Below are 26,116 nucleotides of genomic sequence, written 5' to 3'. Positions count from 1 at the left end.
ATATTATTTTCAGAAAATTTACTTTTAGCCATTAAATTTGGGTGAAAATGTTAAAAACCGCTGGCGTAGGCTGTCAACTTTTTTTTAAAGAGGCTGGCGGGGAATGAGTTAAGAAAGCACTGTAAGAGTTTCCTTGTGCTAAATTTGAACATTTTCTTAAATCATGCGATAGCTTTATGTGAGGAGAAAACAAAATATAATTAAGCTAACTTCATAAAAACTGTCACTCTCCATTCAGCATAAACTACTCTAGTGTTAGGTGACAGTTAGGAGACTACTCTTTCCAAGCTGTTTCAATGTTTTAATTATTTTGCATAATCACTAGATAAGTCTGGTTTGGTTTGAAAGGATTGTATTTTGCTGGAGTTTGTAATCACCAATAGGTGTCTTAGATTAAAGAATTGGAAGCGGCCCGAGTAAAACGCATCAATCACACACAATAACACTGTTTTTAAAACTGTGAATACTCAGTAAACTGTTGGAAGGATGCAATGCACTTTATCTTAAACGTATAACATATCTCTTACTTTTGTGCTATGACTATTATGAACTTCAGAAGAAGGTGCGTTATCAAGTCAAGTTTGATGTATTAAGCGCATCATTTCTGCGCCCGAGACGTGCACAGTACGTGTAAATAAGAGGATGAATAAAGTGCGTCATACAGCTTCCAGAATGCGCAATATGTGTAGAGAAGCGGATCCATTTAGCCCATCATTCTGCACCTAGATGTACAGTATAAGTATTTTCACTTTTCTTCATGTACATTTTTCATGTATCTGTATTTTATGAGAGTTTTTTTACACAAAATGATTACACTACATAATAAAGCACTTTATATTTTTCCTCAATACATCAAAATACATGCAATTCTATACTGATCAGAAAAAAGCAGGACTAGTATCGGATCTGTATCTGGCAATACTCTCAATTCACGTAGGGGAATCGGATCGTAAAGGAAAAAACGCTATCAGCCCCCCTACCAAAAACCATAATAAACACATCACGACAACAGGTTCTCAGGTAATTCCTATATAATTGTGAAGCATTTCACCACAAGGATGAGTTATAAAGTGTAGAAAGTAATATAGTCTTACATGCTTTTATTCTCTTACATCCCATCAAAAGGCTGTGGCATTTCTACGAGGGTTATCGTGAGTGGAGAGAAACCAGTGGCCATAATCTCTAATGACCATAATTTGATGAGTCCATTAGCAATGATAGAGGAATGGTGCCAGAGAGAGAGAGAGATAGATATAGGGACCTGATTGGTTCCCCATGGGATGGCTTCATTTATTCATCTACATTCCTTTATACAATCAGCACTGCGAGTGTTTTACAGTCTTTACTACATCAGAGGGTTGTGTTGATAGAAAAGAGCCATCAGTGATCCAAATAAGTCTAAATAGCTCCATGGCAACAAGAAGCCCCGACACAGAGGTTCAATGCTTAAAAGCACAACTGCACAGATTAGTACCAGAACCAATATGGCATGATAGATGTTTAAAAAAACTAGTACAATTTTGCATTTCTAACTTTACACATTATCACAAAATACATTTTAGCATATCGAGTATAAAGAGGAAACGACAAAAACAAAACTTCAATTTCTTAGTATTTGTTATCAGGGGCCATTTGCTTGACGGCCAGCATGATATTATTGTGCAAAACCACACTACCTATGTTATCCCAGCATGATTTGAGAACGTTCCAATGAGCATATTGTGTGTTCCAATAGAAACAAGAAAATCTGACCCTTAGTACAAAGCAGTTAGCATGGTCAATGTCATATTTGATGGACTACATTTACAAAAAAGAATTTATATCTAGATTTATTGATATCTAGATTTAAATTAGATTGAATCCGGAACTAATCTTAATGTCTAGAATTAAACTGAATGTCAAATATTTAATGTGGTCTCAGATATTCTCATCTAATGTATTTCATCGAAGTGTCGCTGTGGATTACCAAGAGGTCGCAATATTTGTTTCAGCACATTTTTACACATTTCAGCATTGTCACTAATGACCCATCACTTTATTCCATTAGAAAAATGCAAGATGTTAATCTGTAGAGTTGTCTGGTTAAAGGGATATTTCACAAAAAATTACATTTCTTCATCATTAATTCACCTTCATGTCATCATAAAGCTGCAATGACTTGCATTATTCTGCAGGACACAAAAGATATTTTAAAAAACACCAGTAACCAAACAACATTGAATACCATTGAGTTCCATTGTTTGTACACAAAACCACAAAAAAAATTCTCAAAAGAACTTTAAGAGGAAAGTAAGTCATACAGGTTTGGAAGTGAGTAACTGATATGAGAATTTTAGGGTGAACTTTGCCTTTAAGTTTGACATACAAACAAAAACTGTCTAACATATACTATAGAAGCCACCATGTAATATCATCTTTTCTAAGCCTTGAAAAGGATTTTGACATGCCAGCCTTGGAAAGGAAAAGAAGATTATGACACTTCTTTGACATGTTACTTATATGGTGCAGAAATGTGCGAAGTCGCTAAAGAAAACACTTTACTACCCTCCTGTTCGTTTGTTCAATAAGCTTTGTACCAACAATCAAAACAAAGAAACCTTATAAAGTTAGAAATGTCTACATTCTTCAGAAGGATCATTGAGATGACCCAGTTTTTGTTGTGTTATCTAAATGATAAAAACTAGCAGACCAACGTTATACTGTTTGGTGTATTTAATAAACCCCCATTGACATTAGACACAGTCGACATTTACACTACCCCACTAAGTGCCACCTCCGTGGGGGGAGGATGTTGCCATAGTAGCATACCCCTACTGTATGTCACTTTCTGATTCATTAAATTATTAACAACCCCATGCCTGAACCGTGAAGAAATATCTTAGAAGGTTGCAACAAAATGTGTGACACAGTCTGCAAAAAAGGACTGGCTAACTTTCAAATCATAAACTTGACTATGAAATGAACCCGAATAATGTTAAATTGGAATGACAAGAAAAGGGAAATTAGTGAATTGTAATTCAAAGAAATGCAAGACAGGAATGCCTGTGACTGTGTTCAATTTAAGAAAGTCATGACATCCTAGATGAGGGTAAATAAATTATACTTATATATAAATGTATGTATATATATATATATATATATAAAATATGACAAATTATATAATCTTGTCATACTGTGAACTATTCCTTACATAAGATACATATAGGAGCTGCTAGGATTACCTATGTGTCACCTAAGGACATCCAAGGACCACAATTTAAGTTAAAATCTTTACTGTTCCACTGAAGAAGCCTACAATTTGGATGGCCTGAGGATTAATAAATTATGCGGTCTTTGAATGCTCTTGTAAATTCGATCTTTCTCACGATCAACCCGAAAATAAATTCATGGAACGGTACCCTTTTATTCTTAACAGACACTTTTAATGCTACTTAATCATTAGTAACATTAATGTTTGAATGTTACTAACTTTTAATGTTAGTATATCCAGACGTTACTTCTGCGTTTGTGGTGGGAAATATCCCACTTCCGATGCGTCTTGAACGCAGCATTAACAGCACATTTATAGTCAAACGACTTGGAATTTAATGCTTGTGTGTTTTTTCAACTGTTTTCAACATTTCAACGTGGTTCTATGCGTTTTTCCTGCGCCTGCGGCGGGCGTTTTCAGTCGAGCCCCTGCCGTTTTCAGCCGCGTAAATGCCCCCCTGTGAACACACTGTGAATCAATCAGACAAAAACTTACACCAGTTTTTAAGGGTACTCACAATCACCAGACAAGAGCTTTCGAGTAAAAGGCCAATGCATTACTATAAATAATCACTTCAATGAAAGAATATTTTGTTGCCATTATCAAAAGATTTTTAGTTTTTTAAGAAATACGCAGCAAGTCTGTTTTTGAGTCAAAACATTCGGGTAAACAAACTATGTTAAATATGTTTGTTTGTATGTTAGACAGCTAGAACCATAGAGGCTAGAGCAAAAACATTTTTCCAATACACTGCGACAACAGCAATTACTTGTTCTGTCGTTTTCAGACTTCTGATGAAACCGACCATTAGAGTTTTTAATACGGTTCACTGGTAGCATCTGAGTAGGAGTGAGCTGCCTTTTAACGTTTCGCTCGTGTCAGCCCAACGCTCAGCCAAGCGCGCCCTACGTGAGCTGTGAACACCGGGAGCAGCGTGACAGAAGTTAATCGTCATGACAATATGACCGCGCGTGGAAACGGCGGGAACTGCCTCCGCATTTAGAGTTCCCTCGTGTGCCTGACGAAAACAAAACGCTAATAAAACAACACGATCGATAATTCATCTCTTTGTTAACACACAACATTCCTCGACAACAAACAGAAAATCTCCGTTTCTCCACAAAAGTTGAGATATTAATAGAGATCTGCTCAGCTAACAAACCATTCAACGCTGAATGTAGGCTATAGCAGCTAAAAGTAATTAATTAAGAACAAATTAAAGAACACAAAAACAAACAGAGTTAAGCAAGACGAAAGAATGGTACTAGTGCATTGGCCTCATGTATGATTGATGGGGTCTCGCATCCAACTGGACGGAATGTCGACGTCTATGTTCCTCTCACGTGGCAGCTAATTCGTGGCGTTAAGTTTAATTGGCATGGGTCGGATTTTGACAGTTGTCACATGTCACAGGGGAAAGGTACTGGTAAAAAGAATTGTTATGTGTAGCCCATAAGGCCACGAGACCGCAAGCCGTTGCCTACCTGTTAAGCGTGTTTGCCCCCTAGTGGTTACTTCCGGAGAGAGCGAGATACACATATAAGAATGACACGAGTCATTGTTTTATACGTCTTGTAATATCATATCTGATCAAATTACAGCACAAAAGCTTAGCTAATACAAAACGAGAATTTTGCATTTTACAAAAAACAAAAGAGAAAAAAGACCTGTGTACATTAAAGTGGAACACTGAAAGACGACAAATCTTTTTCTCTAACTATTTCACAGTGGTTAAAATAGCCTACCTAATTAATCTCTACAAGGACAATTCAGGATCTTAAATAATTATGGGAACGTTGCATTTCATATGGGACGTTACATCACTCAAGCTGTGATAGCACTACAAACATTATTTTAATCTACCAAACCAATCTTTGGTGTAAAAACCCCTGTAAAATGGTAATTAGTTTGTCATTTGCAAATACATCCAATTTAAGTGGTTAACTAACAAACAATGATCTATAATTTATGAAAAAAATGTTGTTTTGTAGTTAATGCTTCATGTAAAAACATAAACACTGAGAATAAGACCTGACTGTAGAAACCCTTCCAAAATAATATTTCAATGGCACAACCTAGTAAATCATGAGGAATAAATAAAATAGAGAAAGTCTGTGTGGATATGTTTCGATAAATTGTGTGTTTTAACGATAAATTGAAGACAGTGCTTCATTGATGGTAATGTATACTAACAGAAGGTTGTGATGTTTTCTGATGTGGTTTTATCTAGTTTGGAATAAAGTTGTGTTTCGCTGTGTATTAAGAAAGTGCATCACTTTGTGCTGTAACATTTATGACCATACAACAAAAACAAACAGACACACATACAGTACATTCACTCCCTTAAAATACTTGCACAAACGCCATTAACCCTTTTCGTTGCCAAAATAAATTAAGTTCATTAGTTCACATTCATTTGTTGCTTGTGTTGTTTGTTCACATCCAGTAAAGGCTCACTGTTGGCTTAGAGATTTTCTCAGGAGTTCTACATCCAACCGTGTGTGAGGGACTTTTTGAGGTGGACAAGAGTATTCCTCCAGAGACAGGGGAATGAAACTTTCCTGTAAGCCCAGCGTCTCTCCACTCTGGCATGCCAACACAGCGGCCCATGGCTGTGGCGAAGGATCTCCCTTGCCGAGGAACCCAAAAACAGAAATGGCCTCTAGGAAAGGACAGTTTAAGACATGAGCAAACAAAAACCTTAATCAGCTTAAACAGAACTTAAGAAATACAGAGAGAGAAGTTACCTTTGTTCTGAAGATCTGGCACTTTAACAGATCCCAAAAGGAGCAGATATTGTGCAACACCAGCAATGTTAGCAGGCTGACCTCTTGTGGCGATAAGAACAATCGACCTAAACACAACCAGAGATCATTGGTATAGTTAAAATCAAAGATTGTTTATTTAAGGTAGGTAGATGTATTATAGAAAGGGGGCCCCAAAAATGAATTTAATTTCTCCGTTTCTCACCCAGGTAATACTACAGCAGTGCCAGTTTCTCCCAGCCTCCAGACATGCCATCTTAAACCCCAAACCACAAGCCTTACCCCCTCACCTCTTCGTAATTCCAGTTTTCAAATACTGTTCCATCTTAGAGTCCATCGTGGTAAACAATGAGCTCTTTGTCACTCGTCCAGAGCATGCGTCCACCGTAACCAAAAGGAAACCTGACTGATTAAGGTCAAATCGGTCTGCATTCACCTATGAGGCAGAAAAAAGGTCTTATAGGTAAAAAGAATTTGTATTTATTTTACGCACACTTGAAAGAAAAAAACTGGATAAAAGGCATTCATTCACAGCCTTAAAGCAACAGTCCACAAAATAACACAGGATAGGAGTGAGCTTCGTAGGAAAAAAGTTGTCAAATGTTTATAATGGAAAAAAGTTTAGTTAAAAAACACACACACACGCACGCACACAACTGTTTACCAACCCATTTACCAATACTTAAATGCATTAATGCATGCACAGTCTACTTTACCAAGATAAACAAAATGATTTGGTTCTAATCATACTCACAGTAATAAAAGCTTGCGTGTCATTACTCTGTTCTTCTTTTAAGCTGAGGGATTTGATCTGAGATTGGAGGTAGCTGTTCCACGGATCGCTGGAGAAGACCAACTACAAAGAAATTGAAAAACACTTATGAAAAACTCAGTTTGATCAAAATCTTGTACAATTACCCAGAAATCGCAAGGTCAGGGCCTCAGCCGGACAGCCGGTCATTCTGGCACAAAGTTAAAAGCCTTTTCCAACTCAACCCCTTTTATCAGACAGAGATGCACAAAGTATTCTGTCTGTTCATATGGACTTTAGATTATGCTCACCCGTGAGGCCCCACAGGCTCCGCAGGGCTCTGTGTTTGGCTTTGGCATTGGCACTATGGTGCTGGCAGTCTTGCTGTATTTGGGGTAGGCATTGGTGGTGCAGTTGCAGGTTTGTGTTTTTTGGGCGGGACGTATGGTAGCTATGATCTTCAGTCTCTCGCAGCCTGCGAAAGAGCAGTAGCTGTGGCCATCACGTCTGTGCTTAGCTTGAGCGTACAGCCATAACAAACTGAATGAGGCGAAAAATATTGAATTTGGAAAGAGGACAACAACAACAGGTGGAAATACCCAGAGGCAATGTGAGAAAATTTACTTATGTACATCAATGTTAAAGATGCCATTTCCTGTCCACTAGCACCATCAAATCTACAATTTCCTCTCCACTAACACCATCAAATCAGATAGAAAATATTTTCTAACACTTTAATTTTTTTTATCTCAAACTTGTACTGAGCTTGATTCACTCACATCCCACCCAGTCTTGCCATTTCATTTGCTGCCACTAGTGATGCTAAAATAACACAGTTCACCTCTAAGTTATGTATTAATCAAACTTATTAATTTCCTACCCAACGGATTTGTCGAAAAAGTACTTTCTCTCCAGCTGACGTTTCTCTAGGTCTGCCATAGATGACACTGGGCCGTAGTCCTCAATGCTCTCGAAGCCATTGTTCTGCTTGTTGTAGATGTCTGACGTTATCTGGAAAACTGTTTCATTGGCATAGCAGAGGCCGAGAAGAGCCCAGTCACCTCTACAACAGCAACACATTCAAATAAACACACTGTATTTGACCACCTAATACTAACATATTCAAAATGTCATTATTATGCAAAAAAATTTTTAGATATCAGCTGGAATAGCAACAGAAATGGCTTACTTGTCAAAATTAATAAGCGACAGGACTGTTTCTCTGGGAGCAGGACCGTTCCAGTGAACCGTGTAGCTCTTGCTCATCATCAGAACAGGCTGGTATTGCTGGGACGGTGACGTCTGGCTTCGAATGCCCCTCAGCACCATAGGCCTATCATGGTACTCGTCTCTTCTGATAGTTAGGCTGAGGTTAGACGCGCCCTGCGTCTGTATGTAGACCTGTGTGCAGCAGAAGTTTAGTAGATAAAATGGTTAAGGAGATACATATGCGAAATAAGAGACCGTCTTTACCTGAGAGTACTTGCCACTGCATACGACCCCATTCCAGCGAGGAACGTCCACACATTGAGGATGACGGATGAGGAAGTTATCAGCCCTCCCTACGTATGTATCTCTGTAATTGCTGATAGAACCGTCCACATCATGAAAGATGGAATTTTTATCACCGTCCAGGTCATTCTGCTCGAACCACTCCCCCGGTTGTCCAAAAAATGCTCTTAGAGTCACCTGGATGATTAAGATATAGTTTTTTTTTATAGGGAATGAAAACAAATCATTGCAGAACATAAAAGTGTATAACATATTTTGATGAATTTCCATATTTTTTAAATCCCAAATAACATTATGTAGATTCCACATGTCTTGTTCTTCAAAATATTTTTCCTTTAATCGCAAAGGTTCAAACAGAGACTACAACTACAATGAATGAGTCCCCACTCAGACAGACCAAATGTGGCAGATTGACCGTTGAAGAGGCTTTTCCCTCCATACACATACACCAGCTGCCAGAACATGGTTGTAGCAAACATGACTATTCAGAGTTTGAGTAATGGTGACCAATCAGGAGAGGACAACCATATGTGTGGCCCAAAAAGAGAGATAATTGAACTATTGACACTTAAAGGGATAGTTCACCCAAAAAAGAAAAACCTTCAGGTTGTTCCAATCCTATAGAAATGTCTTTGCTCTGATGAACACAGAAAGATATTAGGAAGAATGTCAGTAACCAAACAGATCTCACGCCCCATTGGCTGCCATTGTAGAGAGAATAAATACTATGGGAGTAAATGGGGGGGGGGTTGAGATCTGTTCGGCTAGTGAAATTCTTCCAAATATATTTCTCTGTGATTAGCAGAACATAAATGTATAGAGGTTTGGAATAATCTGAGGTTAAGTAAATTATTTTTTGGTGAAGTGTCCCTTAATAAATAAGTATTATTACAAACAAAACTAGTCTTAGGTTAACCACATAGTTAAAGATCAGAGCTTTCGATTAGAAAGCTATTATGACCAGACATGTCGGAGCCTGTGGCTGTGTGGACAGTGCTCCAGAAATATGGCGCAACTGTGCCCTGGGAGACCCGAGTTTGAGTCTGGCTCGATATCCTTACACGAGGGACAGCGTACAATACATTTACCGCAAATTTCGTCATCAGAATAGTACGCGCACCGCCGGAATTTTGTTACCTTGCGTACAAAGTACGTGCATGTCACTTCTTTGCAGTAATTATTTTAACCACCAGGTAGCAATCGTGTCCTGCAAGCATCGTTTCAAGGTAGTAGAAGAAAAAATTACCCCTGTAGGCCCGGAGAGGTATTGCAATATGTCGAAATGTGCATGCATCAATACCCGTGTTTACGCATATGAGTCGAAAGCAGTATACTTTGCAAGGCTGTGCATTTGGCTGTGCGCATACGCTCACCTACATGTAAAAAAAAGAAGTATGCCACAGGCTTTATACTCCAACACACACAAACAAAAGTTTTGTGTTGCTGAAAGTTTACAGAAATTAAACTAAAAAGGTTTCTTTTCTAGTGTTGAACTTTTTTAATACAACAATAAAATCAAGAAGTTTCTCTGTGTGTAATATTTATTTAGTGTAAATATAACAAGAGGCTGTATAAACAGTTTCCATGTGTGTGTGTGTACTCACAGAGGGATGGAAGGCGAGTTTGGACAGGTTATTTCTGGGTGACAGCTGCCAAATATTTTTCAGGCTGAACCCCACAGCCGTAGTGAAGCGTTCTGTTGTGGTGCTGAAGGCCCGGAACGTGCAGTTTAAGATCCTTACTGGACCATCATTTATCTGAAAACCTCGAATCGGAAATGTCCTGAACAGGGCAAAGCAATATTATTTCATTACATTAATGCTTTTACAATGTTGAGCAGGAGTGCATGACAAATATTTTACAAACTCTGGCTCTGTGTCCAAAATAGTACCCTGTATCCTAATATAGAGCACATGGAGTGTACTCATTTAATCCAATAAGGCATCGCAATAACAAGTGTACAACTGCCGTACGCTCACGCCGAATGAATTACCGCATCATGACAGAAGAGTGTTCCCACGGTACTTCCGGCACACAAAGTGTCCAAAATCATTCCATGGCTTTCGTTAACTTATCTTTCTGGTTATACAACTTGAATAAAGTATGAACGTCTGCGTACTTGTTTCTGGGTAGAGTCCTCATCTTCCCGTCGACACCACCAATGCCCCAGTATTTATTTTGCCCACCATTGGTGCCACGATTTCTGCTCTCACCGACAAACAGAGACTGGGAAACCTCCTGACTGGAGCCCTCATCTTTAGGGTAGCTGCCATCACTACAGTAAGAGAGATGCAACTCAACAGTTTCATTTAGAGTTTGCCTCGGGGAATCTGACGTAACCCACAAGCCCACATCCTTGCAGGCTTTTTTATATTCAGATAGTAACAGTTTTATCAGAACAAATAAATCTTCTTCATGAAGGCACACAAGCAGCGGGAACATCCTTGCACATTTACACATGCTCACATAAACACAAAAGCCACAAAGTACCTTGCAAATGAGAGTCCTACACCATTGTCTGCAAATCTGTCAGAAAAGCAAAAGACCAAATCAGGACATTTGCTGTATTTTAGAGATGTTCCGATACCCTTTTTCCCTTTCCGATACCTGGGCTCAGGGTTTTAACAGATACACAGTACTGATCCGATACCTGGGGGTGTTTCTGTATACAGCTGTGTACAAGCCCTGTATTAATTGATATTATTTTATGGTGTGCTTCAGACTTATCCCTCAATAAAACATGAACAAATACCAACAGTTAACTAGAGTATTTTTATTATCTGACAGACATTTGTAATACTATTTATTTTTCTTAAAGTCTCAAGTCGCAGTTTTACTGGGTGGTTGGCCCACTCTGAAATACTGCCAAACAGCGGACATACTGCTAGCACGTTTTAATATCTTCTTCTCTAAACAGTGGTTGCTTATGACGACACAAATAATAACTTCCTGTGTTTGCATTCTGAGCAGCAAAGAAGAATTGATTTCCCATTTGCAGCGTTAAGAAAAGATAGCGGGTACAACTAGGTCTAGTTTAAGAAAATGGTATCAGATCAGTACAAGGATTCAAGTGCTAGGAACAAGGTATCAGTGCCATTTCAATACTCGTATAAGTAAAACCAATTATATTTCATTGTTAAACTAAACGTCTTTAGAAAACTAGAGTTTCCCTACCCTGAGTTTCGTATGATGATGTCACCTCCTCGGATCCAGGCCCCAAGATCATTGTTCTTAAAGGAGATGAGAGTGTCGATGAGAGCAGCCACCCGTGGCCTGTTTGGATCAGCGTTCTCATGAGGCCTGAACCTGAGAAAGCAATGAAAACAAACTATTTAAAATCTGGTGTTTTATAATGAATGTAATTATTTTTCTGTAATAAAAATCATTTCATATAAATGGAGAACCATGCAAAATATAAATAAACATCCTGTCCTTGGCAAAATGTCTTTGTATAGATTTTAGAGATAAACAATATCTCATTATGTTTTAAAGGATACCCTCTGTGATTAATTAGTTCATATAAATGGACTCATAATAATGTTACTAAAATACAAAAGAGAGTAATATACACACAATCTAAAGTGTGGTGTGGTCTGAAAGTTTAGAATCATACTCCGTGAAACCTGCAGATACTCTATCTGGGCACATGTTTTCTTTACAAGAAGAATGGATGCTTAGGCAGCATATGAACATGCAAATATAAGACCCGACACCCCACAGGCTAACTGACGGATTTTCACCATGCTGACTCACCTGGCGCTGTTGTCCAAACAGAGGTATTCACGGGGGTCCGCTGCGGTGGCATTTGTGCTTTTGACTTTTCTGTCGATAAAGAGGCCAGCCTGAAGCAGAAAATGAAAAGTCACAACTGTTTGTTAAGCTCAAAACTAAGCATTTTTTCCTGTTCTTCTGGTTCAGAAGATTTATGATTTTGGAGCTTAAAGATATTGGGTCCATACATGGACATAAAATGACATATATTCTTACTAAAAAAAAATGAAGCCTGTGTTTAAATGAAGAAAGGGTGTACACAAGCAGCTGACAAAGAACTATTGTTTTAGAATAGTATGTGTCACACAAGTTCACTATGTGGGACGTGCATTATCAAAGGGGCATTTCGGAGAAACAGGATGAATTGTAAAGCAAAAGCTTGAACTTGTAATTGATTGTATTGGGGTTTCCTGAAGTCACATTTTAATACTATATCACAAATCCCAAATTATTTATGAACTTAATTGCTATATGAGCTAGAAACAGTCAATTGCAGTTTTTCTCATGAGAGGTGGGTATTAAATAAAGATGGAGAAATAACATCAGCGTCGACACTGTGATATAAATATCACCTGAAAACTGTTTATTAACAAGACAGTCTGCAGTCTGGGCAACTATTAGCCCAAGGGTGCAATCCATAAGGGTTTACATAATGCAATCGAAAGAATGTGTTTACAAACCATAATATCAAAGTTTCCTGAGGCTTAGTTATAATATGAAGACATCTGTAGTGCGGCTGGTTCCCAGCATATTTGTGAATATTGATTTTGAGCCAAAGGTGAGGCATTCCGGTACCTTAAAGTTGGAATGAACACGGTTGTTAAAGACGAAGCCCAGAGGCGTGAGCTCAGCTTTAGTCTCTGGTACCAGCCCATGAGAATCACCCGTAGAGGAATTATGAAAAATATACCAGATTCCTGCATCCTGAAAGAACAAACAACAGAAAGAAAGAATTATTGTATCGTATTGTTATCACACCAAAACCCAGTCCTGACGTTCCAAAATTGATGATGTTTAATTTGTTTTATTGTTTGTATCAATCTGCTTTTCTATGTTCTGACAGGATTCATTTCTTGGATTCATAAGCATGGCGTAATGAACGTCAGCAATCTAAGCCTGAAGCCTTGCTGATGTTTTGCACAAATGCGCGTTTGACCTTGCTTAAATATTTATCCTGAACCGCAGGACATCTCATCTTCTGAAGCATGGACGGACTGAATCTTTCTTAACCTGACTTAATAAGGAGCTTTGTTAATACGCTCCTTTGTTTACAAAACCTCAGACAAACTAAGCCAAGCAAGAACAATGAAATAACACAAGCCTAATCTGATTTATTTGGCGCATTAATCTTTAATAAAGGATTGGAATGAGGAGATGCTATCACGGGTCACATAAATACGCTGATGTTCTCATCATCTGTATCTCCAGGCTGTAGACATCAATCCAAACAATACAAAGTCAAATACCAGAACTTCTAGAATATCAAATAATGCTTAAAAATTATTTAATCATATAAAAGCTTGAGTTTACCTGTGAGCCAGCAGCAGAGTTACTGATTAGATGATTATTGGGATGTGAGATCCAGAATGTAGATACCGCCCTAGAACACACAGACACATGACAGGAAATAAACGTGTGACTTTAAAATTCATTGAAAGTATGTAGCATATAACAGTGTCCAAAAAAGTATTTGGAGACTACGGAAATATATGAAGGAATAACCCTGGTCTTTTTATTACAGCTTTGTGTCTCTTTCTGTGAATTTTATGGCAGTCCAGAGTTTGCTTTTGTTGAAATACAACAGACACTGGAATGGAATGAATAAATGCTGATTAATAAAGCAATAAGCTCAAAGAAGCAGTGGGTTACAGTGCATTTTATAACAGTTAAGGGCATTGTGGCATAACGCGAAGTGGATAAAACGGTTATCCAATATGCGTAGCAAGGTTTCATAAAATAAAGTAAATCAAGTGATATTTAAGCTATGTAATGCGGTCAGCAGTTATAAATCGGCTCAATCAATCAAAATCAAGGACCAGAACTGACCGTTTTATAAAGGTAAATATGTGGTACTATAATTTCTCCCAGCTCAGTGTAGTACATTTGCTCAAATTTATGGACATCCCAAATGACTTTAAAGTACAATTTAGTCAGATTTTAACTATTGTTCGGGGATACAAAGCTTTCCTGTGGCTCAATGGCTCAGGGTGCTAGCAATGCCAAGGTCATGGGTTTTATCCCAGGGAATGCACATACTTAAAGGGGTGCTGCAACGATGTATCATGCATTCTTTTACAATGTCAAACTTGCTGTCTTCTCATGCTTAACTCTTTCACCGCCAGTGACAAGTTCTTGTCATTTAAAAAAAAAATGGTTCCTCGCCAAAGACGAGTTATTACTGCAATCAGAGTTTGTACTGTTGTACAGCAGGTGGCGCTATTACACACCTTTGGGAAAAAGTACAGAATCCCAGAACCTAGAACGTATATGTTTTAGCGGTTTTTAAAGATTGTTCTGAGTGAAATCTGGGCGGAATCTTTGACAAAAAACTTTAATTATCTCAGCTGCTAAATCAAAATGATGCACTTTTGAAAAAACCTACCCACATCTACAGAGTGATAAAAACGAACAAATGAAGATAGAAGAATAGGATTTATTTTGTTTGAAAGCTGAGACTCTGTTCTTTCATTTGACATATTGTTTGTCCATATATTCTTTACAGAATATTTACTGTGAGCCATTAAATTTGGGTGAAAATGTTCAAAAATGCTGGCGTATGCTGGCAATTTCTTTTTTAAAGAAGATGGCGGCGAATGAGCTGATCAACTTGATCAACTTGTCAAAAAACGAGTTGGGTGTATTACGTAGCATTCTGTGCTCGATACATTCCCCCAGTGATAGCGCAGGTTTCGTAAAGGTTTTTTTCGAACACATCAACTATTTTCCTTAGTCCCATATTGGACAATTCACCTGGAACGTCCACACAGCAGCAAGGAGAGCAGGAGAATGAGCATACGCAGACGTCACTTTCGATTGTGTGCAGGAGAGAATGAGAGAGCATACGTTCGCGAAGTTCAGGTGTTTGTTTGTTCACTGCATTTGGGTGATGAATGTTATATAAACTGTGGATATAACGATGGATTTGGAGATCGTTTGAAACTGATATATGGAGCCGTCCCAGCACTAAAAGATGCCAGACATGAACCGCATGCGGCAAGGGAAACTGATGTCGGTGTTTTGTTGACAATGCCAGCTTTAGTTCAGCCTACCCCTCCCCCGTACAAGCACTCGATGATTTCGAAAAAATTTGTACAGCTTTATCTATCTTTTATAATTTGATCAAACTAAATACTCTATGAAGATACGAAGTATACAATACTACTCTATAGTTATTAGGTACTCAAGATTAATATGAGATTGGCAGAAACCGTGTATGCCAGGGCTGCTTTAAAAAACAAATGTATAGTCTAATGAAGTCATAGTCGCTTTGGATAAGAGCGTCTAACAAATGGATTAATGTCAATTCATTTGTTCCCAGAATTGCACAGTTACACACACATCCCAAAAGCATCCCTCAGCCTTCTGAAAACACCACCTAGAGGGTTGGTTATTGGCTGGATACAAGAAAAACACAATCGCTGAATCTCAGGAAATGAGAGCTGTTCTTCCTCCTGTTATTTTACCAAACAATGCATCAGGTCACATTATCAAGGTCAATGACGCAGAGTAGAACCAGAACTCATCACATCACAGTTTTCGATAAAACACTTGCACATGCACAATTTTAACTGCAGTGGCCGAGCTACCAAAAAACATCAAATAAAAGTGTGATTCCAAAAAAAGTGTGTGTTATCTTACTTGCACTCAGTTGCAGGAGACGGCACATAGCCCTTGTGTACTCTTTCACTAATTTCAGTACACATGCTATCATTACGGTCGGTAGGCAGAATGGTTCCTGGCCTGGTCAACAAGCCCAGGTTATGGAAAAATACATTCCTTTGTTCAATCCCGTCCTCCAGGAAAAAACAATGTCCCAGTGTATCATAGCCAACCGTGTCCCTAACCTGCAGTAAAATGTGAGGAATTTATGGTAAGGTGAAATGAGAACATCACATATCCAAAATATTTTTTGCAGAACATACTGAATTAAAGAAACAGCACATTTTCCTCTTCGTTTAATTTTTTCAACTTGAAATGGGAACAATGAGAAATTGAGTTTTCATGCGAGTAGAATTCGAAAAGATAATTATCATTTGATAAGACTAAATAATATTCAAATAAATATATATAAACAAGTTTCTCAGTTTCAAAACATTTCTCACCAGCACGCCGTTGGTGGCTTGAATACCGACACATCGAGAGAAGGAGTGATGAATGGACAATGAGTCCACGTATGAAGGTTTACTGTCACCTCCACGCTGGTCCACATCTCCACACCTATGAAAGTTCACAGGGTATCTGCCCTTTTCCCGCTGCTGACCCATGTGCTTTAACTCTATATGAGACAGGTGCACTGAAGAGAGGTTCCCTGAAATCTGAAGACATTAAATAGAAGATTAAAGAGCATTAAACCAATAATGTTCTTTAAACCCTGTAAAATGGTACAAGATTTCTTTCTGTTTTAAACGTTTTCTATTAAAAATTTACTGAAATGTACTTTCTGTAGTATATAAAATAAACCAATATGGACTCAGGCCCATACACACATGATCTCACACAGACCTTGATGTGTCCCCCGAATGTGTCGTGGCTGAAATACTGGCACCAGTTTTTTCCGTAGCAAGCCTTTTCCATTTCTCCGTGAATGAGGATATTCCTTGAGAGCAGTGCCACCTCTGCACGCATGTCCACGCCATCCACTATCTCTCCTATGTGGGTGAACTGCGGCTTTCCTGAAAAATTCCCATTCAGAAATACACATGCCCATTAAACTCACCCTGTTAATCGCATTGAGTAATAGGATTATGAAGAGCGATCCCCTAACAAAAATACAGTGTTATTATAAACACCTGTGGCAAACATCTAGAAAACATTGCTGCAGATTTGTTGCGAATAAACTGTTTTTGCAAGCGTCACATCACATATTGCCCAAATGTGCAAAGTGAAATCCTTCAGTATTGTTCAATAAAAGTATCTATCAGAACTATTAATGAAGGTAGACAATTCAAAACTATTTTTCACAACAACAACAAAAAAATGCACGGGGCAGGAAGGAAATCTGTTAATTCAAACTGCCCTTTACAAGACCGAACGGCACACGGTGTCCTTCCGGAAGGAAAGGGGCTGGCAAAAGGGCCAACAGGGCACAATGATCAAGGTGACATTTAAATTATATCCCTATAACAAAGGCCACACACTTTTGAGACATTTCCCAACATCGTAGACCTGGACTACATGTTTACTGAGAATACTATAACACCAACTGGGACACTGGAGCTTTGGAATGCAATTACAGAAATACTTCCATGTGGAATTATTGTCCATGTTGCCCCTGCTTGCTGGAATTTGCTCAGAAATGACAGTTTGTTTATAGGATTCTTTCCTGTCCTAAATTAGCCCACTGAGGTTAACTTAATCCCACTACCATGCACAGTTACTGGTCTACATTTCTCATAACAGTAAAGTAATACAAAACCCTCGTCCAGCACAAATTAAATTATAGATGAATTTATGATTTCTGACCTAAGACTGCTAGTTTATGTTACCGTCATGGCATGTAAAAATACACAAAACAGAAAGGTAAGGGTGAGCAACTCTATAGCTTGAAATCATTGAAAAAAATCAAGGTGCACTCCAAACACACACCCATACAGACACAGCCGTGATCTCACCTTGAATTCGGACCTGCTTCCTATTACAGTGCGGACAAGGGAGCAGGGTAAACTCTTCAGCCTGATGCATGGAATAATCTGTGCTGGCCACCACAACCCTATCGCCCGGTTTCCATCTGCTGTCATAATCTAGAAGGTTCAGAACCACTTTATCTGTTGCATCCACCAGGAAGCCTGATGCGGGGTAACCTTTACATTAGAAGAGAAAACAATGAATCATTTACACCTCATGCACTTCTCAATGACTTCAAATGTGTCTGACTAGAGACTGTTCTGATGTAGTTTATTCAGATACTAATGAACAATACTAAACCCTTTAAGACAGTTCACCCAAAAATGAAAATTCCATCTTCATTTACTCATCTTCCAGTTGTTCCAAATCTGTATAAATGTCTTTGTTCTGAAGAACACAGAAAGATATTTGGAACCAAACAGTTCTTGGCCACCATTGAAAATTTTATATTTTTTGTTCTGTTGAACACAAATGTAGGAAAGCAGTTCTGGGGCTCTTTTGAGTACCATTTTAATTCTTCTGACTATGGTTGTCAATGGTGGCCAATAACTGTTTGGTTACAAGTATTCTTATACCGATTTGGAACCACTCGAGAGCGAGTAAATGTTGACAGAATGTAAATTTTGGGGTGAACTTTACCCTTAATGGTGAATTGTGTATTTTCACAGTTAAAATACAACATTTTTAATGAATGTCTTACTGTTATGCACAAGCCCACAGTAGTAATAGCATCTAATAATGTTTGTGATCGGAGTATCTGTTTGTCCGGCCACTCCGGTTCGTCAGATAAGGTTATATATGTGTCAGACAGGGTTATTATATTTGTAAATCATTTAATACATGCTTTGTCCTGTTACGTTGTTAAGTTTTATTCAAATGTTAGATTAAACGATTTCGGAACGAACCATTTCGCCACTCGCTATACGCAGTGACCGTAAAACGAACACCATCAACAGTAATGAAGTCACGGCGAGCCAGCGCCTTGCCACCGGTGTCGTGGTTCTCATGTTCTCGTACGTCCTCAGTACAAGAACCATTTCCTCCACCAATCACAGAGACCAAGGCCCAGGCCTGCCTAAAAGATGGAGAGCAGAGGGAACATGAGATTAGGAACAGAGAGTATGACAAATTCAAGACAGGTGTTTATAAAATACATATATCTCCACATTAACTGATTTCAAAACTGGATGCCAAAACATGGTGGCATGTGGGATTTTTAACCACCAAAACTGAATTAGTTGTAGTAGTTAGTGCGGCAACATTCTGAAGTAGACTGAATAGCTCCTCTTGTAGAAATCAACACACCCACGTGCTTATCAGTTATCACATCATGGAATGTAAAGGAAGGAAGCCTAAACTCTGGGGACAAGGCCAAACACTGTGATGGATGAATGAGAATGACTAATGAATCCTTCTCTCTAGCATATGTGTGTTAAGCTAGACCCAAAGTACAGTGAAAGTGTGTCAATATTTTATAATTTATTTATAATTATATTATTTATTTCACTTTAATGGCGACATCTGGCATAGAATGAAAGTGAATGGTGACTCAATATGTCATTTTTTGTTCCAGAGAAAATAGAATTTCAAGGGTTTACTAAAACATGAAGGTGAGTAAATGCTGACATTTTCACTGAACAACTATTTTACAAATACCTCCACAACAACAAAAAACACCTCAACAATTATGATTTGTTGTTACCACAGCAGGCAATAGGGCGACTGGTGTCTACATTGTTTCAATTTTTGTTAATTTTGCTGTTACGAATGTGCCATTACATTTTAATAGCAACTATGACAGAACTATGCTTTTTTTATACTGGGGCACAGGAGGTATAAAGCCACAGCCTCAAAAAGACAAGACTCAAGAGTTTTGGGAAATAGTGTCTCATTTAATTTTCTTCTATTAAAGACTGTGGTATACTTCAGTTTACTAGCAGTTAATAAAATAATTTAGAATGACTGACTATGTATAAAGAGACCAATTAGGACATGCTATGAAAATTCAATGACTGTGTGATGAAAAATGCTAAATATGAATCTAAAAAAGAACATATATTCTTAGCTGTTGAGAGGTCTATGTCCAGATTCCATAAATCACATGGTATTATTTTGTACCCTTTTAACAGCCACGATGGCAAGATCATCTCATATTTCTCAGAATAACTAGAACAAGCCCCGTTATTTCATTCTCAGTATTACGGTAGTAATTCCATGTTCGTGGAAAAATAAAACGAAATAATTTTTACTTAATTGGACAGTACACCCAAAAACTAAAATTCTGGCATCATTTACTCACCCCAGTGTTGTTCCAAACTTTTTTTGGGTGAACTATGCCTTTAAGACACTGTTGCAAAGATTAAGATGGAAAGCAACAATTTCCACAATACAATTCAACACTGCGATAAAAAAAACTATTTTCCTCATCAGCGTTACAAACATCAAAAACTGTTTGCAGCAGCAAGAGAGAAATCCGCTGGGATCTGTGACCCTTATTTACCACATTCTTTCTGTCCAAATGTAGGCCTAAACTTTCCGCAGGGACAATTCCCCCCGAGCAAAGTATTTTCTTAATGACACAATGCGTCCAGCCACATTTTACAATAAATGATTAGGGAACAAACTTTCATACCTCAACTTCAAGTAATTTACCTCCTAGGCAGAATAAGATTGGCAGAGCTCATTTGTTCAGTTTATTACTGACCAATAACAGGTCGATGTTTGAAAGATGTGTGCGTTGCAACGCACCCCCTCTGGAGCTCCTATGGGGTGCAGGGGGTAGATTCGCAGAGCCTGGTTTGTGTTGCGTAAGCTTTTAGTTAGATGCCAGTTTATTCTATTTTTGCAAAGGGAGCGGACAAGTGTGCATGTTTTGGACTTGGTGAGTGGGACTGGTAGGGGGAAGTGTGCGTGCTGTCAAAATTGACCATAAAAATGTGCAAATGCATGAATGGGTTTGCGTGTCACACCAAAGTATGACCATATCCTGTCCACTGGTCTATTTCAGTTTAACTCGAAACCCCATAACCGCAATGGCACTAGTATGCAGACACACACACTTCCTCTGAAAATATGCTTTTCCTTTGCTAACAATAAACAAAGTTTGGAGGTTTTATCCCAAGACCTTTGTGTCTGTGGATTTCATTATCATTGAACAAACTAATGTGACTAGAGACACATCCCTCGGCTTGAGCATTGGTACAAACATGCATATTTTCCATGTCTCTTGGATTGGCAAATAAATGTTACACATAAGGGCCTTTGGACAGCAGACATTATATCTGGACAAAGACAATCCACACAGGGCATTTCTACTATATTTGTCACTAAACTCAAAATTTGAGGCGTTCATTCACTTCTTTCTGGACATTTTTCAATTGGATTGTAATACACCACATGCCTTTCTGAAAATCCATACTTTTCATCTGCAATGTAACCAGAAGAGTTTCTGGATCTGGTTGTTCTGGCTTTGAACTACCTCTAAACTACAAGGAGAGACAAACAGAGTCAGCAATTCTTTATACAAATCCTGGAAATGTGGCTGCGTAACCTTTTAGCTGCCTTTTCCTGCAGGAATACTGCCATCCAAAATAGAGGGAGCTTTCCTAAGATTTATGTTTCAGGAAAGAGTCATATACAGATTTTGAATGACATACGAGTGAATTAATTGTGACAGAATTTTTATTTCTAGGTGCACTATTCATTCAAGTCACAAAATATCATAGCAACTGATAATACGATATATATACCGCATGTTTTTGATTCACAGTTATATAAAGCAAACAGAAACATACATTCATTTTGGCTTTCTAATACTGTAAGCGTGCGTTTGTAACAGTACATTAACGGAACTCATAAACTCGCCACAACGTCCGCTGCCTGTGTGTTTCAGTAGCTCTATCCCAGCGGGGAGATGGAATTTGGAAATGGAACAACAGGACACTTTCCATTCCAAATCAAAGTAACTTCAAAGCTCTACCCTGAGCTAATCAAAGCAAAAACACCTTGGACTGGAAAAAGCTTATTTTCTTCCTACTACCCACCAGGGATTGAGTTTGTAGCTTTAAAAGAAATATAATGACGTTGGTAGGAAAATGATGAGGAATATCCTTCAATATATTACATTATCTTTTTAATGTGTTTTCAAGATATATATTTCTAACATATAAATATTTCTAACATAAGGAAATATTAAGGATTTGGTGCAAATAGTGACCCTCGGCCATTTTGTTTCTAATATAGCCCTCAACAGGCAAACTGCTCCACAGAGCGTGTTTGGTGAATAGGTTATCTCCATAGGCAAGGAAGCAAAAGCTTAACAACATTTAAGTTCTGTGTCAGCCCCCATAGTGCTTCAAAAGGGAGGGGTAGAGTGAGCAGCTGGTAGCAATTCGCAACCTCACCACTAGATGCCGCTAAATGGCATACAGTGGACCATTAAGTGAATTTATATTTTTATATATAAGCCTGCCAATATATAAAAATATATATTTCTTTATGTACGGGTCGTCAAAGGAACAAACTCGAATACAATGGCATAAAGGTAAATTAGAAAGTTCAGTGAACAACTCTTAAACATTTTTATATGTGTTTTTACCTGTATTTGAGGTCATTGACATGAGTGCTCCCTAGACGATCCTGAATAGTACTCTTGGTCTCATCCAACAGGCTCTTAACTGCTGAATCTCCGATGGCAAGAGCAACAATGCGTCCTGGAGGCAAATCCTTCAGCAGCGTACTCAGCCTTTTGCTATCGTTAACAGAATCATGCGTATCAAAGCGGCCGGTAAACAGCACTTCCGACGTATCCTGGTCAACCACCCGCAGGTTAATCCCACGACTAAAGTTCTTGTGAAAGGCATGGCCACCTGTAGCCAAACCAGAAGAGGGAACGGTGCGAGTGAGGAGGGTCCAAGATAGCCTCTCTGATCCATGAAGCTCCAAAGTTCCTCCGCCACGCACGCCTAAAAATTTCCGCCCCATCCCAGGAACCTCTGTGACAGAAGTCTCGTCAGATCGGCCAACCAGAGTGATTGTGGCCAGGGAGCGGTAGCGGCATTTTGGAGCACCGATATGAAAAGCGCCACCATCTTCGATCAAAATGTGACGTGTCCTTAATGTAAGGTTTTTGGAGCCAGCGTTATCGTCCGCAAAGACAATGGATCCTAAAAATCAAATTAATAATAAAGAATATAATGGAGAATCGTCCAATAAATAACACTGCTTTGCAAAGGAAACTTACACATATTATATCATAATATTTCAATGGATTTCTATGATCTTACCTCCAGACTTGATGGTGATAGAGTGCAAAGTGGCGGATGATGCGAGGCAAAAATGCTGACCACTATGTACCACCACTACCTTGTTGGGATCATGACCTGGCTTCCAGGACTGCAATGCAGGATTGTGATGGGGGCAGTTCTCTACAAAAACATGAATGACGGAAATGTTACGGGTTAGTTTTGCTTTCGATGTAAGAAATGGTTTTGAAATAGTTTGATCTTTCATCAGGCTCCAAAACATCAGATTTCTTACTCATATTAAGACAGAGATCCAATAAACCTAAAGGACAAACACAAAATTGCGTCTTACCATCCAAAACATCTTTGGAGGTAAGACCGAGGATGAGAATGAGAACAAGGAAGAAAAGCCCGAAGGAAACGCCAACACAGATGTAAGTGTTCTTCCTCTGTCGGTTCTGGGCACGTTCTCTCCTGCTCTCATCTTCTGTCAGATTAAAAACCGAAGGCCGTGCAGGGGGCGTGGACTGGGACTTCAGTGGGGGCGGTGGGGGAGCCTTGGTTGGGGGTGGAGAACGAACTGGAACAATCCTGCCTGGAACGTATCCTGATGACCGCTGAGCATTTCCATTGACAGGAGCCACGAAAATAGGGAGACTGCTGGGGCCCTCATTCACCTGCATGATATAACTGTCTGCCACGGTCTGCAGATTATGAAAAACAATACAAAAATTAGTCAATTCAACAAACGACTGTGTCTGAATGATTCTAAAATCAACTTATGTAAAGCTGATGTTGGCAAAGCTGCATACACCAGCCTGACCGGGCGTCAAGCCTTAAATTTACAGAAAACTGCCAGTTTAGACCTACTATCTATCATGATCGATTTAATAGTGGCATAGTGCCATGCTTTGAAGTGCAAGCTTGCTGTGGGTTTTCACATTTTCAAGTTATTTACAAACACATGGCACCAATTAAGAGAGGAAAAAATGCTCAGTTGTTCTGGCCCCATCGTGCCACAGAAATAACAGACACTGGCTTAACACAACCCATAAAAGACTGTGACACAAATACCTAACAATAACCAGCTCAGTTAAATTTCTCAGCTATCATTCAAAACAACTTGCACAGAGATTCATTACAATGTGGTCTCGCTTTACCAAAACTTTTGCCAATACATTTTTAAACACTAGTGGGAGTCTTTAGGGCTACATCAATCATGTAAATTCTAAGCCTTTCGTCCATTAGAGAAGAAAAAAATATGCACTTTGACCCATCTCCTGTTAAACAACTATTAAACTATTAGACTACGTACAGTACAGTGCCACACAACATAAACAACACAACCTAGACTCACACTAGATCTTACTCTGGTCAGCTGCTGCTTCACAAAAACGATAATAACCATTGAGGGACATGCCTCACCCACTTCTGCCGGTATAATCAATACTCATGCTTTAATGTGTCAGAACCCACCTCCTCAACCTCCTACCAGTTTTCGCCTCTTGCACAAATGAAATCACATTTGTGAAGTGAGACACTTTAGTTGCAGTTTTCCAGAGAGGTTGCGCATTATAGTATAGATATGAATAGTTTGCATGAATCACAGTAACTCATCAATTTAGTAAAATTAACCATGGATTTACAGTAGTTTAAAGTAACAATGGTATTAAGTGTGGTATTTTTAGTAAAACCATAGTATCCACAAATGTAGCATACTGCCCATAGTTTAACCAGTACGTTTGTTGTAAAACTATAGTTATCACTTTAAAAAGCAAGGTTACAATAGTTTTATAATAAAACCACGGTTAATGGTATAGAACAATAGCCCAAACCCTGATATTAAATGCATAAGAATATGAAATAGTTTATTGTTTAAATTAACAACATCTAACCTGACTTTAATGGTTTCTAAACAACTGTTAAACATCCCTCATCTCATACTGTTGGCTCGCTTCATTGTAACCGCTACATCGCGCTCCGCGTAAAGTTCAAACATGCAGCTAACTTTCATCAACTTATGGCACGTGGACTTGTATTTCTAGATTCAATCATGACGGATATTCCAAAATATGCCATGACTCACGAAGTCTCACCGAAAGTCCGTAAAAAAGCCTTCCCTACCGTGGAGGTCTGAACTGGGGGTCCCAGTGGTGGATCTTTTACCTTTCGCGAGATCCACACTGTCACGTCCCTGGCTTCTCTACTCCTTCCTCGCTCTCAGCAGAAGATCACCGGGCAATACAACAGGGAGATCGCACTTGATGTGTTTAAATCTTCTTTTACATGATGTTTTTTTTCCTGGGCTGAAGTCAGCCAGCCCCGTCCCAGGCGCGGCTCGCGGAGGAAGTGAAATTAGAGGCGTGTATAAGAGTGTGAGGGCGAGCCATAGAGATAGGAACAAGCGTCAGGAACGGCCATTAGCGATGAACGACTGTAACAAAAGGGGCGGGACTTAGGGCCCAGACGTTATCGCTCATTGGGCGTAGTAGAAGTCTACATAAAAATGATTTCGTTTATATTGCTACTTAAAGTTTTTTATGTTCATTTTCATTTAAGGGGAAAATGCTGACAGCTGATGTAAGGTTCTGTTTTATTGTTTTGAACCCCTTCCTTATTATTTGTGATATTCAAACTTTTCTTCTTTGAGCAATCATCTTCCTGTGATGTGAGAACTGGAGTTTACAGGTTGTAAAACATTACAGGATTTTAAAAGAATACACGTATTTTATGAATAAGCAATATGTATTCTTTTCCAATCGAATTAAAGGAATGAAAGGTTTACAATTTTGCAAAGAATGAATGCAGTTGTACGACTCATACCAATACTTACAATAATGTATATATTAAGAAAAAGAAAACTCGATGTCTTATGCTGCTATGGCACACCCTGTGTGTGTGTGTGTGTTTGAAATATTACACTATTTAGTGTACAATTGTGTCCAAGACGATAAGAACGAAATTTAATGGAGTTTTTAGC

General features: G+C 38.7%; 1 protein-coding gene across 5 annotated transcripts; it reads right to left on the bottom strand.

Annotated features, from left to right (window-relative positions):
- Positions 1-2,013: 2,013 nt before the first annotated feature.
- cemip2 (cell migration inducing hyaluronidase 2) lies at positions 2,014-25,481 on the bottom strand. Of its 5 annotated transcripts, none has more exons than XR_008906511.1 (25): positions 25,303-25,481; positions 23,489-23,840; positions 23,179-23,319; positions 22,491-23,058; positions 18,799-18,968; positions 17,881-18,069; positions 16,772-16,941; positions 16,372-16,584; positions 15,908-16,113; positions 13,580-13,649; positions 12,845-12,973; positions 12,032-12,120; positions 11,453-11,584; positions 10,769-10,804; positions 10,398-10,553; positions 9,883-10,060; positions 8,240-8,455; positions 7,956-8,167; positions 7,647-7,829; positions 7,078-7,306; positions 6,770-6,871; positions 6,306-6,451; positions 5,998-6,104; positions 4,020-5,912; positions 2,014-3,718 (listed from the first exon to the last, which is right to left on the bottom strand). XR_008906511.1 is itself a non-coding variant. In XM_056746315.1 (24 exons), the coding sequence occupies exons 2-24, from the start codon at positions 23,817-23,819 to the stop codon at positions 5,704-5,706; spliced, it is 4,182 nt and encodes a 1,393-aa protein (XP_056602293.1). In that variant the 5' UTR covers positions 23,820-23,840; positions 25,261-25,481; the 3' UTR covers positions 2,014-5,703. The 5 variants fall into 5 exon arrangements, 2 of the variants coding, with proteins under 2 accessions (XP_056602293.1, XP_056602292.1); XR_008906510.1 differs by having other exon boundaries at positions 2,014-3,707; XR_008906512.1 differs by having other exon boundaries at positions 4,056-5,912.
- Positions 25,482-26,116: the final 635 nt, after the last annotated feature.

Source organism: Triplophysa dalaica, chromosome 4, assembly GCF_015846415.1.
Source record: "Triplophysa dalaica isolate WHDGS20190420 chromosome 4, ASM1584641v1, whole genome shotgun sequence".
Lineage (NCBI taxonomy): Eukaryota > Metazoa > Chordata > Actinopteri > Cypriniformes > Nemacheilidae > Triplophysa > Triplophysa dalaica.
Note: the sequence above shows the minus strand (reverse complement) of the source record. Positions and strands in the feature narration are given on the sequence as shown.

Bases quoted from the DNA above. Each gene is read 5' to 3' on its own strand.
- cemip2 (XM_056746315.1), bottom strand. From the start codon at position 23,819: ATGCAGGTGAATGAGGGCCCCAGCAGTCTCCCTATTTTCGTGGCTCCT. The intron at 16,942-17,880 runs GTGAGATCACGG...GGAATTTTTCAG, and splicing joins GAAGCAGGTCCGAATTCAAG to GAAAGCCGCAGTTCACCCAC. The intron at 8,168-8,239 runs GTAAAGACGGTC...TGCTGCACACAG, and splicing joins GCAGTGGCAAGTACTCTCAG to GTCTACATACAGACGCAGGG.